The sequence below is a fragment of the Gobio gobio genome (assembly GCF_949357685.1).
Source record: "Gobio gobio genome assembly, chromosome: 10".
NCBI lineage: Eukaryota > Metazoa > Chordata > Actinopteri > Cypriniformes > Gobionidae > Gobio > Gobio gobio.
In genome coordinates, this window is record NC_137116.1 from 48,531,070 (window position 1) to 48,544,473 (window position 13,404).

Here is a 13,404-nt window from a genome sequence, read left to right on the forward strand (position 1 = left end):
CTCGTCTGTGTCTGCGTCTCAGTGTCCACCCCAGGGGACGTCTTAGGATCCATTAAGCAATTTCACATGGGCCAAGAGTGGCAGAGAATTACCATGGGCAAGTCCAGGATCATCAGAGCAGTTCAAAAGGAAATACATAAAATAAATAAATGCATAAACCGCTCTAATATGAAAATCAATGTTGCAGGCGCAGCTAAATCGCCGTGGGGGGAAAACTAATAAACCACAGGGCAAGTTCTGCCCCTGCTGGGAAATATGCTCAATCTCTCTCTCTCTCTCTCTCTCTCCCTCTTTCTCAGCACACAGCTGTGGACAGCTTTAATGTCCTTCACAATTTATGTGGATGGTTTGAAAACAGGAAGAAAACTGTTGAGTGTACGTATTGTGGCAAGGCGGCAGGAAGAGGGAGAAACAGATGGTTCTGGAGAGGCTTTTCATCAGAGGAGTTTAGCTGCCTGCGGCTGGAATGAAACACTTCGACGAGAATGAATTGAGCCCGTTGATAGCGTCGTTTATTTTCATGTGCTTTCTGCATTTTAGCACACGATTCACTAAAGGAATTATGCAAATCAGCCAGTGCCGCAAAAATATGTGCGGAATGGTGTGATTTAAGGGCAGGGCATCTTGCACTGTGACTTTACTTTACAGCAACACTCTAGTGTTTTTTTCTAAACATTACATTTGTGAATTTCCCAGATGCTCAAAGCGACTTAGGCCCTGTTTACACCCGGTATTTGGTCGATCGGATCACAAGTGGACGACGCTAAATACAGGTGTAAACGGGGTCTAAAACGTTTAGAGCTTGTCCACTTTCGACCACTTCCAGAAAGCATCCGAACAGCCACAAAAGATCGCCTACTCTCCGCCTACTGACCTAATGCATAAACATTATGGGAAGCGCACTAACCAGACATGATTTAAATTCTGTTGGCTGAAGACCCAGTTTTGGTTTGCTACCGAGCATAATGTTCTCTCGCCATTCCTGATTTCTAACACGCACTCGCAGTGTTCGGGGTGGTCTTGCGGCTGTCAGAGCAGAAACGAAAGATGATTTCCATAGTCTCTGGGCGTGTTCATATGTAAATTGCGCAAGCTTATTTTGTCCATTTGATCGAAAAGATCTGAAAAAGCCCATACATTTACCCGCCCATAGACCCTCCCCTTGAAGAAATCAGGACAGAAGGGGTTGAAAGTGGACAAAAGAGATGGATTTAAACACCTGGTGTACACAGGAATGTGTCTCCCTTGTCTACTTGTGATCCGACCGACCAAAACGCATCTTAATACCAGGTATAAAATGCCCCACACGGCACCGTAAACACTCGCAGTCTTCCTACGAGTCTTTCGTGATGTAATGCTGCTTTGACTGCTCCAGTGCGTGTTCAGGATGCATTAAGGACACATGTCGACCACAAAGATGGCACTCGCGAGCACCCTTCTGAAACCTAAAATGACAGATGGGACACCCTACTCTCTCAATATGTAAGATTTTTGGATTAAAATATCCAAAAACCACTAAAACAGTGTTAAATATTTTGTTGACTTGTGTACTTACAGTATCCCAGATGTTTTCAAGAATGTTTAAATCCAGAGAAATAAGCCTTTTTTACCAGGACATGGACCATGTCCATGTCACCTATCAATGACATCATACCCACGTTACCCCTCGATTTACGTTTTAATTTGTAGAAACCATGGAAACATCAAAGACACTTTAATATAAACTTTTTGGATACATTTATAGACAGAAAACGAATCATTGTTATACAACTCAACACATTTAGTCTTATTGTTTGAATCTAATTTTCTTGATTTTACCACGCCTATATTGATCTAGCTTACTGCAGTGTGCAACAAGTGTCTCATAGCCGCCGAGCGAATGCACAGAGTAGCATTATAACATACACTCACCTAAAGGATTATTAGGAACACCATACTAATACTGTGTTTGACCCCCTTTCGCCTTCAGAACTGCCTTAATTCTACGTGGCATTGATTCAACAAGGTGCTGAAAGCATTCTTTAGAAATGTTGGCCCATATTAATAGGATAGGATAGCATCTTGCAGTTGATGGAGATTTGTGGGATGCACATCCAGGGCACGAAGCTCCCGTTCCACCACATCCCAAAGATGCTCTATTGGGTTGAGATCTGGTGACTGTGGGGGGCATTTTAGTACAGTGAACTCATTGTCATGTTCAAGAAACCAATTTGAAATGATTCGAGCTTTGTGACATGGTGCATTATCCTGCTGGAAGTAGCCATCAGAGGATGGGTACATGGTGGTCATTAAGTGATGGACATGGTCAGAAACAATGCTCAGGTAGGCCGTGGCATTTAAACGATGCCCAATTGGCACTAAGGGGCCTAAAGTGTGCCAAGAAAACATCCCCCACACCATTACACCACCACCACCAGCCTGCACAGTGGTAACAAGGCATGATGGATCCATGTTCTCATTCTGTTTACACCAAATTCTGACTCTACCATCTGAATGTCTCAACAGAAATCCAGACTCATCAGACCAGGCAACATTTTTTCAATCTTCAACTGTCCAATTTTGGTGAGCTCGTGCAAACTGTAGCCTCTTTTTCCTATTTGTAGTGGAGATGAGTGGTACCCGGTGGGGTCTTCTGCTGTTGTAGCCCATCCGCCTCAAGGTTGTGCGTGTTGAGGCTTCACAAATGCTTTGCTGCATACCTCGGTTGTAACGAGTGGTTATTTCAGTCAAAGTTGCTCTTCTATCAGCTTGAATCAGTCGGCCCATTCTCCTCTGACCTCTAGCATCAACAAGGCATTTTCGCCCACAGGACTGCTGCATACTGGATGTTTTTCCCTTTTCACACCATTCTTTGTAAACCCTAGAAATGGTTGTGCGTGAAAATCACAGTAACTGAGCAGATTGTGAAATACTCAGACCGGCCCGTCTGGCACCAACAACCATGCCACGCTCAAAATTGCTTAAATCACCTTTCTTTCCCATTCTGACATTCAGTTTGGAGTTCAGGAGATTGTCTTGACCAGGACCACACCCCTAAATGCATTGAAGCAACTGCCATGTGATTGGTTGATTAGATAATTGCATTAATGAGAAATTGAACAGGTGTTCCTAATAATTCTTTAGGTGAGTGTAACTTTCAACACCCTCAAATGTATCTAATATGATAAAACAGCGCCACGTTACCCCACATAAGCATGACCGGAAGAAGCGACATAATAAAGTTCGACTGCTCTAGAGCCGTGTGTCGCGCTCGTCTCTCATTAGCAATTGCTCCAGCGGCCACGTTGCGCTCCCACAACACTCGGCCCTGCTCTGCTTCATACTACAGTAGCATTAACAATCTCATCCATGAACATGATTTCTGCCTGAGTCCCGTCCTGATTCCTTTCCAACGGCTGTGAGGAGAAGACGACATCTCCCATGAATCCGTGCTCAATCTCCGCATCATCAAGCTACGCCTGTTTTAAATAGGTGACCCTCTAGTGGCGAAAAACTAAATATTGTGCCTTTAATGCTGCTCCAAAACATAAAAAAATAAAATTGCACTATTCCCTTCATATTATTAATAAACAATGTTAATTTTGACAGGCAAATTGTGTCCTCTTTTGCAAATGAGACATTCCATAACAAGCCTCATTTGCATAGAAGGCGTACTTATGCTAAAACATATTTATGTAATTTAAATACAGTTTGTGTCTGTTTGAAATACTATTGTTTTGTAATGCTTACATGATTCCTGTAGCTCAAAGAGAATGAAACTAGCAAAACCAATATAATGGGTTTGATTCCCAGGAAATGCATTAACTTGGGGATAAAAGCATGCGCCAAACATAAAAGTTAATAATTAGGCTAAACCGATTTGCTAAGCGCTTGTAAATCACTTGGCTGTAAGTGAGAATGCTGGGGGTCAAACTGGAAACAAAATTGGATTAATATACACTGTATTTCACCTACTTGAAAAACAGTGTTAAAAAAACATGCTTCCCTTTCGAAATAAAAAGCAAAAAGCAGAGAGTTCTAGAAACACACAAATTGCTTTTTTTTTGCTTTCGCTAAAATGAATTGGACTGCACAACACGCGCCAAACTAGCAATCAAAACTAGAGAAACCAAAATCACTGACTGCCCTGCACTGCTACTCTGAGCTTCAAACGTTACCCCACAATGATTACAATTTGTATAGCAAAGCCAGCCTCAGATCAGAAGCAAAACTCAGTAAATGAGCTCTAAGTGTGTGACTCTCAGGTGTTTTGCCTCCATCTGGCTAAAATATCCCACCATTGAGCCCCATTCTCATGCAGCTGGCGATTGGATGCCTCTCCTCACCAATCTTATGACAGATTGCCTCTGGTATTTGTTATGACGTGGAGGATGGAACCATTTGTTATAGTGGACCTGTGGCAGCAGCAGAAGGACCTGAATGTGTAAGAATGTCCTCAACAGGGAATTTTCAACAGTTGCTGGGATTAAGAAAGTGTGTAGCGAGAATTTGAGAATGAGAACACAAACACTGCCTTAATGTGTAGGATTCCGACAACATATGCATCATTTTAAAACAACATTATGCAACAGGTGACATTATGTAAAACCAAATCAAAACCTTAAAACTGCTATCAGGAACCTACGGCACAAAAACATAAAATATCTCCCATTTCCACAACACCACAAAATGACCTGTAAATAAACAGCATCCTTTCTCTGTCCCAAACGATTCTTCACCATGAACTACTAGTAGCCCAGGCAGATATTTATCACTATTGATCTACCTGGTCCTCGCCAGGGCCTTTTGTTCTCTCGGCTCCAGGCTCTGACCTCAATTAAGTTATGAATTTCAATCTGATGGACTGAGAGCGTGTGGCCAGCGCAGCCGTGCAGGAAGGGGAGTGGATTAATTAGACACAGCGGCTCTGGGATTCACCCTCCACTGCTGGCGGCTCATGTTGTTTTCATAAGAATACACACAAAGAAAGGAGGAAAAAGATAGAGAAAAAATTAAGAAGGAGAAAAACGTAATAGTAGCCCAAGCTAAATTTGAAAAAAGTCCACAAAACGTCTGACTGGCAAACAAGTTAAAATACAAATGGACTACAAAAAACATACTTGCATTTGTGGAAGGCAATAACAGCGATTACAAGACAACAATAATATAAATGTTTGCGGTATGCTTAGGTTCTAGGCTTTGATCACAATTTCATATCAATAAATTATAATGACAATCATTGTCGGTCACATTTTGAATACTTAGGTGAAATACTTTCTATTAATGTAAGTCAAAATAGAAGAATGTCAATCTACAATCTCAAATTATATTTATAGCAAAAATGGATAGCTTAAAATAATGTGTCAAAGGCTGAAATTATCTGCAAAACAATATTTAAAACGTGTGATTCAAGCTATTCAAGAATATTTTATTGGTAACACTACAATAAGGTCTCATCAACCAACAAAGCATTTGTTACAGTATTTATACATCTTTGTTAATGTTAGTTAATTAAAATATAGTCATTCATTGTTTGTTCATGTAAATTCACAGTGCATTCATTTTAAAAATGTATTAGTAAATGTTGAAATTAATATCAACTAAGATTAATAAATGCAGTAAGTATTGTTCATTCTTAGTTCATGATAACTAAATTAGGTAACTCATGTTAACTTATGAAACCTTATTGTAATGTGTTACCATTTTTTTTGATACCTCACCTGAACCCTCAATGAAATATCACTACAATGCTGCCTTCCAAGCACTGCAAAAATATACAGTACACCAAATGATTATCATAATGTTTTATATTTTCCTAGAAGTTTCACCAAAAGTGTTATGGCTTGCCTGCTTCATTGTTTGAGAGAACGGCTCATTAGTCAGGCCTTTGAGATTCAAAACATGCTTTGTGATGCTAAGCTCATTAAATTCCATGTGCCATGCTCTAATTTCTGATCATGCCACTGAAACTGTTTGTTAGATTGCTTAACATGCAAATACCTTCAAAAGCTCCTGAATGAATATATAAACAATGCATAAAGAACAGAACTGTGTTTGCATACATTCATTTTCAGTCATTATTCATGATTACAATAATGGGTTGAGCTTGACCAGCACCTAGAATCAAATCTCTACTAAGTGGTGTTTGTGTTTTGTTTGGTGTTAACAGAAAACGGGATCCTTCATTAGCATCAGGCGTACCGGCGTGAAGCTGTCTACGATGGAAACGTCAAAGTTGCACGTCACCTCTGAATACGCACTTCCACAGACCAAGCGCTAACTTTTATTGCTTAAATGCAACTTGGATTATTTCAGAATAGCAAAATAATTTTTCTAAAAAAAATCTTGTAGCCTTGCGTAGAATCAAGTTTGGGGTCAGTAAGAGTTTTTGTTGGTTGGTTACACTTTATTTCGATGGTCCATTTTAGACATTCTGTAAATAACTTTGCAACTAGATGTCAACCAACACACTTTTTATTAGAAGACCCTAGTTAAGTTAGGTGTTAGTAGAATAAGTTGAAATGTAGTTGCAAAGTTACTTATAGTCAGTAGAATGTCTGTTTGGGAGCATCAAAATAAAGTGTTAACAGATATTAAGCAGACAGTCTAATACTCTAATGAGAGTTGGTTGATATGTAGGTGCAAAGATAATTATAGTTAGTAGAATGTTTTAGGTGAACCATCAAATATAAAGTTTTTTGTAAGAAATTAATAATTGTATTTAAGCAAGAGTAAATTAAATTGATCAAAAGTTACATAAATGCTGTTTATGTAAATTAACTTTCTATTCATCAAAGAGTCCTGAAAGGAAAATGTATCAGTTTCCACAAAAATATTAAGCAGCACAACTGTTTTCAACTATGATAATAATAGGAAATATTTCTCGAGCAGGAAATCATCATATTAGATTGATTTCTGAAGGATCATGTGACACTGCAGACTGGAGTAATGATGCTGAAAATTCAGCTTTGCCATCACATGAATAAATTACATTTTACTGTACATGTTTTACTGTATTTTTATCGAATAAATGCAGCTTTGGTGAGCATTAGATATTTATTTTTATAAGATTAAAAATCTTATCGAAAGGTAACGTTTGAAAGGTACTGTGTATGGATAAAATAACAGATTATTTAAATTAGAAGGCCAAGAGAGCCACAAAAAAAAAAATGAAGAAGAAAAATCCATGCAAAAACATCCACATATAAATAAAGGTAATGCATGTTGTGACGAAAACAGCTTTGATTATAAAGGGAATACTTTTTGATGCGTCATATGCTCTATAGACTCTTATACATGTATTCACCAGCACACAATAACAAACACACACGCAGTGTGGGTTTCATAGTTGACTGTGTTCTACTTCCTCTGCAGAGCCATTGAAAACAACAGATGCATGAACTCATGAACTCAGACTTTACCAGTTCACAACCGAACTACATTCTATGAGCGGGAAAACCGAGTCCCCCCAAACTCTCCCATTTGTCCCAGTTCTGTTCAATTATGCAGATAGAACTAAATATATGTTGATGCTGTGATGTTGTCCAGGTGGCTGTTGACAGGTGGCATATGAGCTAATCTGAGAGAACAAGGGGACTTTTTGCTCCTATTGTGGTTCTCTTGATCCAGGATTACACCGAAACACCACGATATTCAAACTACCACACACTACGACCATTGCGTCCATCAGCTGATTAATTTCAATACAATTTTCATTGAAGACATAATAGCATTTTTCCCTTCCCCCTTTTCAATCAACAAATTAAAAATATAAACCACTTTTATCTTTATTTAACACTAAGCTGAAATCGGATCACAGGACAGATGCGTGAACCCCAACCATCCTTCGCTGATGGTCTATTGTAATATTTTTCATAGATAATGTGTTAACTTTAGTCTTAGATTTGATTTAATCAGTCACTTGGTAAACACGAGGCAATTTATAAGTACCTGGAAAAATTATAAATAAGAAAATACATCTAAACTGATGATTTCGTAGTGTTCTTTTCAAACGCAGTCATGGCTCACACTTGAACCTAATGAGTGGCTACTAAGTTTTATATTGCTATCAAATCACACTTCCTGAAAGTATTAACATAGGATAATAATTTTGGCAGGAGCAGTAGCATGATTTAACACGGCCATATTTTCTCTCATGCCACCTGAACGCTACTTAATAAATCTGCCCTCAATAATTCTCCTGCTGTCGTCCAACAATATTCACCTTCTGCTGGTCAGTGCAGTAACCCAGCACAGAACATTGAAGGACATCTGTAGATTATACATGGCTGTATTAATGTAAGGGGACCACCTATGATCATATTATATATATATATATATATATACAGCCCCCCCCCCAGCCACTTTATTAGGTAAGGTATACCTCACTAGTGCTGGTTGGACCTCATTTTGCCTTCAAAACTGCCTTATTCTTCATTGCATAGATTCAAAAATGTGCTGGAAACATTCCTCAGAGATTTTGGTCCATATGGACATGATAACATCAACCCGTTGCTGCAGATTTGTTGGCTGCTCATCCATGATGCAAATCTCCCATTCCACCACATCCCTATTGTTCTCTATTGGATTGAGATCTGGTGACTGTGGAGGCTATTTGAGTTTAGTGAACTCATTGTCATGTTCAAGAAATCAGTTTGAGATGATTTGAGCTTTGTGACAAGGCGCGTTATCCTGCTGGAAGTAGCCATCAGAAGATGTGCACACTGTGGTCATAACAGGATGGTCAGCAACAATACTCAAGTAGGCTGTGACGTTTAAACGATGCTCAGTTGGTACTAAGAGGCCCAAAGTGTGCCAAGAAAATACCCCCCCCCCCACCTCCTACCTGCTTGGCACCAACAACCATGCCACATTCAATGTCACTTAAATCAACTTTCTTCCCCATTCTGATGCTTGGTTTCACATTCAGCAGATAGTCTAGACTCTAGACCATGTCTACATGCCTAAATGCATTGAGTTGCTGCCATGTGATTGGCTGATTAGATATTTGCGTTAATGAGCAGTTGAACAAGTGCACCTAAAAGTGGCCGGTAAGTGTATACGTGTGTGTATATATACACTATACTGCCAAAAGTTTTGGGACACCTGCCTTTACATGCACATGAACTTTAATAACATCCCATTCTTAATCCGTAGGGTTTAATATGGAGTTGGCCCACCCTTCGCAGCTATAACAGCTTCAACTCTTCTGGGAAGGCTTTCCACAAGGTTTAGGAGTGTGTTTATGAGAATGTTTGACCATGCTTGTGAGGTCAGGGGCTGATGTTGGATGAGAAGTCCTGGCTCACAGTCTCCCCTCTAATTCATCCCAAAGGTGTTCTACTGGTTGAGGTCAGAACTCTGTGAAGGCCAGTCAAGTTCCTCCACACCAAACTCGCTCATCCATTTCTTTATGAACCTTGTTGTGCTTTGTGCACTGGTGCGCAGTCATGTTGGAACTGGAAGGGGCCATCACCAAACTGTTCTCACAAAGTTGGGAGCATGAAATTATCACTCCAGAGAACACGTCTCCACTGCTCTAGAGTCCAGTGGCGGCGTGCTTTACACCACTGCATCCAACACTTTGCATTGCAGTTGGTGATGTAAGAATTGGATGCAGCTGCTCAGCCATGGAAAGCCCATTCCATGAAGCTTTCTACACACTGTTCTTGAGCTAATCTGAAGGCCACACAAAGTTTGGAGGTCTGTAACTATTGACTCGGCAGAAAGTTGGCGACTTCTGCACACTGTGCGCCTTAGCACGCGCCTATCCCGCTCTGTGATTTTACATGGCCTACCACTTCGTGGCTGAGCTGCTGTTGTTCCCAATTGGCTTCGACTTTGTTATAATACCACTAACAGTTGACTGTGGAATATTTTGTAGTGAGGAAATTTCACGAATGGACTTATTGCACAGGTGGCAACCTATCACGGAACCACGCTTGATTTTATACACCTGTGGCCCTGGAAGTGATTAGAACACTTGAATTCAATTATTTGGAGGGGTGTCCCAATACTTTTGGCATATAAATCAGTAACCATACTCTGTGTTATTACGCACACAACAACTTTATATGATTATACATGTTAAACAGAGCTGGTGATAAAATGTCTATTTTATATAATATGACGTTCTCTATTGTAGCTCTAGTGGGGATTTCACATTAGTGTACCTGTTAAAAAACAACAATAGAAGAGCATTGATTGTCATCTAGGGCAAGCATTTGCTCTCCACTCACTCGCACAATAAAGGTCCACCACCACCAAAAAGAAAAAAAAGAGTCATTTGCAAATGCTCTGATTATATGGGTTGTATAATGCAAACAATTTGGCTGATTACTTCCAATTGATTTGTCTTAGCGAGAATCAGATCAAGCCAGTGACCGCATAACTGTACTTCACCGTATTAATTTCCCAATGCAGTATTCAGCCAGCTTAAGACAAAGCCAAATCTGCCATTATGACATGTAGTGTTTTAACAAAAAAAATACAGCTACCTGCTTACAGTGTGTTGCTTAACGCCCATCAAAATACTCTGATACGATATCCCTAAATGATTAAAGTACAGCCACTGCTAATCTCAGGGATGGAGGATGGCAGTAGGACTTCCCAGTCACCGTTTTCTCAGATTAGTGAGATGAGGGTCTATCAGCTCTGGGATCGAAAAGTAAAATATATTCTTCTATACAAAATATACTGAAGTCCACAGTATTGAGCTCATTAATCAACATACATATTTCCTTCAAAATGAGTGTACTGACTGCCAAGAAACAACAAATAATACCAGTAGTAACTCAAGAAGTAAAGCTAGCATTCACACAGCTACTGTATGCACACGTGTAGGTTTACACTATAGGGATGTACCAATAATAAAATTCCGGCTGATAAGCTTATAATTATTTCCATGTTGATGATATACAACCGATAAATGGACTTAATTAAAATTGTATTCTGTCAGAGCCGATGGCATTGTGGGCAGCGCTCCAACATGTTTGAGTCAGGCGGCCCGAGTTCAAGTCCGGGCTCATGGACCTTTCCCAATCCCATCCCCCTCTTTCTACCACTGCCATTTTTCTGTACTGTCCTATCTCAATAAAGGCACAAAAAAGTATACAAATTGGTCAAAAAAGAACAAAAAAAAACACACAAAAAAAAATTCATTTTAAATGCTACAAGTGAAGTTAGGGTTAGGGTTATATACAACATTATAAATGTACAGTAAGAAAAAATTATATTAATTTTTAACAATTAATAAAAAACTAATATTGCATAATATATTAATAATATAAACAATATCATATTGGTTCCAGTATTGGTCACTTTCAAATGATTAAAAATGTTGCATGATATGCCCATCAACTAATCAAATTAATTACATCTCAAGAAATCTCAAATCATTATATTGTTTGTTTTATTCCATATCATTGAACATAACCCCACTTGTCGACAGTTTGTCAGTCGGTGTGTGTTGATGTCAGCTATAACATGAAAATGATGTAGTTATGTATTTATGATCAGAATGTATGATCAGAATGTATTTATGTGTGTTTACAGACTCACCTGGCTATTGATATCGGCGTTATTCTGCAAGAGTAAAGACACCAGGTCTTTGTGGCCCCTGTCACACGCCCAGTGCAGGAGAGCTCGGCCCTGAAACACAAAAATCATTTATTAAAATAAAAGAGCAAAAAAAACCTCATGGTGGATGCAAATGCAATCTCTGTGAAGACAGTTTCAATTTTACGGTTCGGTTTTGCTTCAGGCAATGCACAATCTGTCTTTTAGTCAATCTATGAAGTTCGATCCCATAATTCAATCCCTTACCCTGATTTAGAAACAATTATTTAATAAACTCTCTTTCTGGCTTTGATACAGAGCATAAAAATGAGCACCGGCCAAGAGGCGTGTAGAATATTCAATAACAGCCCGTATTTGCAAAGGACCTCTGCAACCCAAAACCATAGACGTGTCTACAGACCGCGCAACCTACGGTCGCCTCCTTCAGATGGATGAATCCCTCTTCACCCCTAACACATTCATTTATTCCCTTTTGTTATGCGGGCTTCTATAAAGTTAACTTCACAATAGATTTCTCTCCTCCAGAAAAAATAAATTATGCACAACAATTTATAACTCAGAGCCTTTAGACCCAACTATTTAACGACGTGCTGACAGGATGAGTTCTTCTCTGGCCACCGTGCAAGCGAGAGAGAAGGGCATTGTGGGAGGGAAAGATCCTGGGCGCTCCAGAAACAAATTGCAGTGGGATGGGAGACTCTTTAGCAGTGATTGATGTGGTTCTGGGGACAAAAAGAGAGTAGACCCTTGATCACCAGTGCCGCCCCCCAGGCCTGAAGCCGCTTGTGCCTATCAAGGCTGCAGAGTTCATTTTTCAGTGAAGGCCAATTAGATAAAGCCAACTCCTTAAGTCGTATTCCATGGCTGAAATTATATTGATCTCCACTGCTGCATGTTAAAATTGATATTTATGAGGGAGTCTGAAGCCTTACACCACAAGGATTTCTTTCTTTTTTTGGAGAGGAGGGTGTCCCCTGGACTGTTTGTCAAATTTTCATCAGAGATATAGCCAAACATTTTTCTTTTCTCCTACTCTCATCCCAAGGCAAACAATTATCTGGATCCACGGCACAAAAAAAAGGTACCATGATAATACCATAGCTTCTAGACATGGTATTATTTGAAGCACAATGTATACGAATATGGTAATCATTCTGTACCATAGTATTTATATCAGAGTACCATCATATTACCATCTGATACATTACTCCATGAAATCCAAAAAAGTACATTTTGAGAGAATTTTAATTAAGAAAAGTGACATTTTGAAAGTTGCAATAGCAAAAGTCACATTATAAGTTATGAAGAAAATGTAGGCCATTAAAAAATTCCTTAAGGACATTAATACTTTTCTTGAGCAAGAAAGCATTAAATTAAACAAAAGTGACAGTAAAGACATGTAAAATGTTACAAAAGACTGAAATAAATGCTGTTCTTTTGATTTTTCTTTTCAATATTGATAATAATAATAATAAGTGTTTCTTAAGCACCAAATCAGTGTATTGATTTCTGAAGGATCATGTGGCACTGAAGACTGGAGTAATGATGCTGATAAAATAGCAGTTATTTTAAATTGTAATATTTCTTACAGACTCATATTGGCATTATGAACTTTTTTACTGAAACAATTTCCTTGGACATGAGTCACTCAGTAATTAAGAAATTCTGACAAGATGTGAATAGAGAGTGCAAAAATCATCCTTGCAGTGACTTTGTCTCAGCAAAGATAGCGAACACGTGGTGGAAAAACCTACACCACTTTCTCCAATATCCTTCCAACTAAGCAGAAGAGCTCTAGAAACTAAAAATCCCACTGATTACACCTTCCTGTCCCGTGTGAGAGCTCTG

The 13,404-nt window shown here is 39.1% G+C and overlaps 1 protein-coding gene across 1 annotated transcript in view; it reads right to left on the minus strand.

The window, feature by feature from the left end:
- Positions 1 to 13,404, minus strand: part of acbd6 (acyl-CoA binding domain containing 6) — a 43,218-nt gene that overhangs the window by 15,134 nt on the left and 14,680 nt on the right. Inside the window, exon 6 of the mRNA XM_079827420.1 lies at positions 11,539 to 11,628. Within this exon, the coding sequence (XP_079683546.1) occupies positions 11,539 to 11,628 (90 nt within the window). The remainder of the gene's footprint in view (positions 1 to 11,538; positions 11,629 to 13,404) is intronic.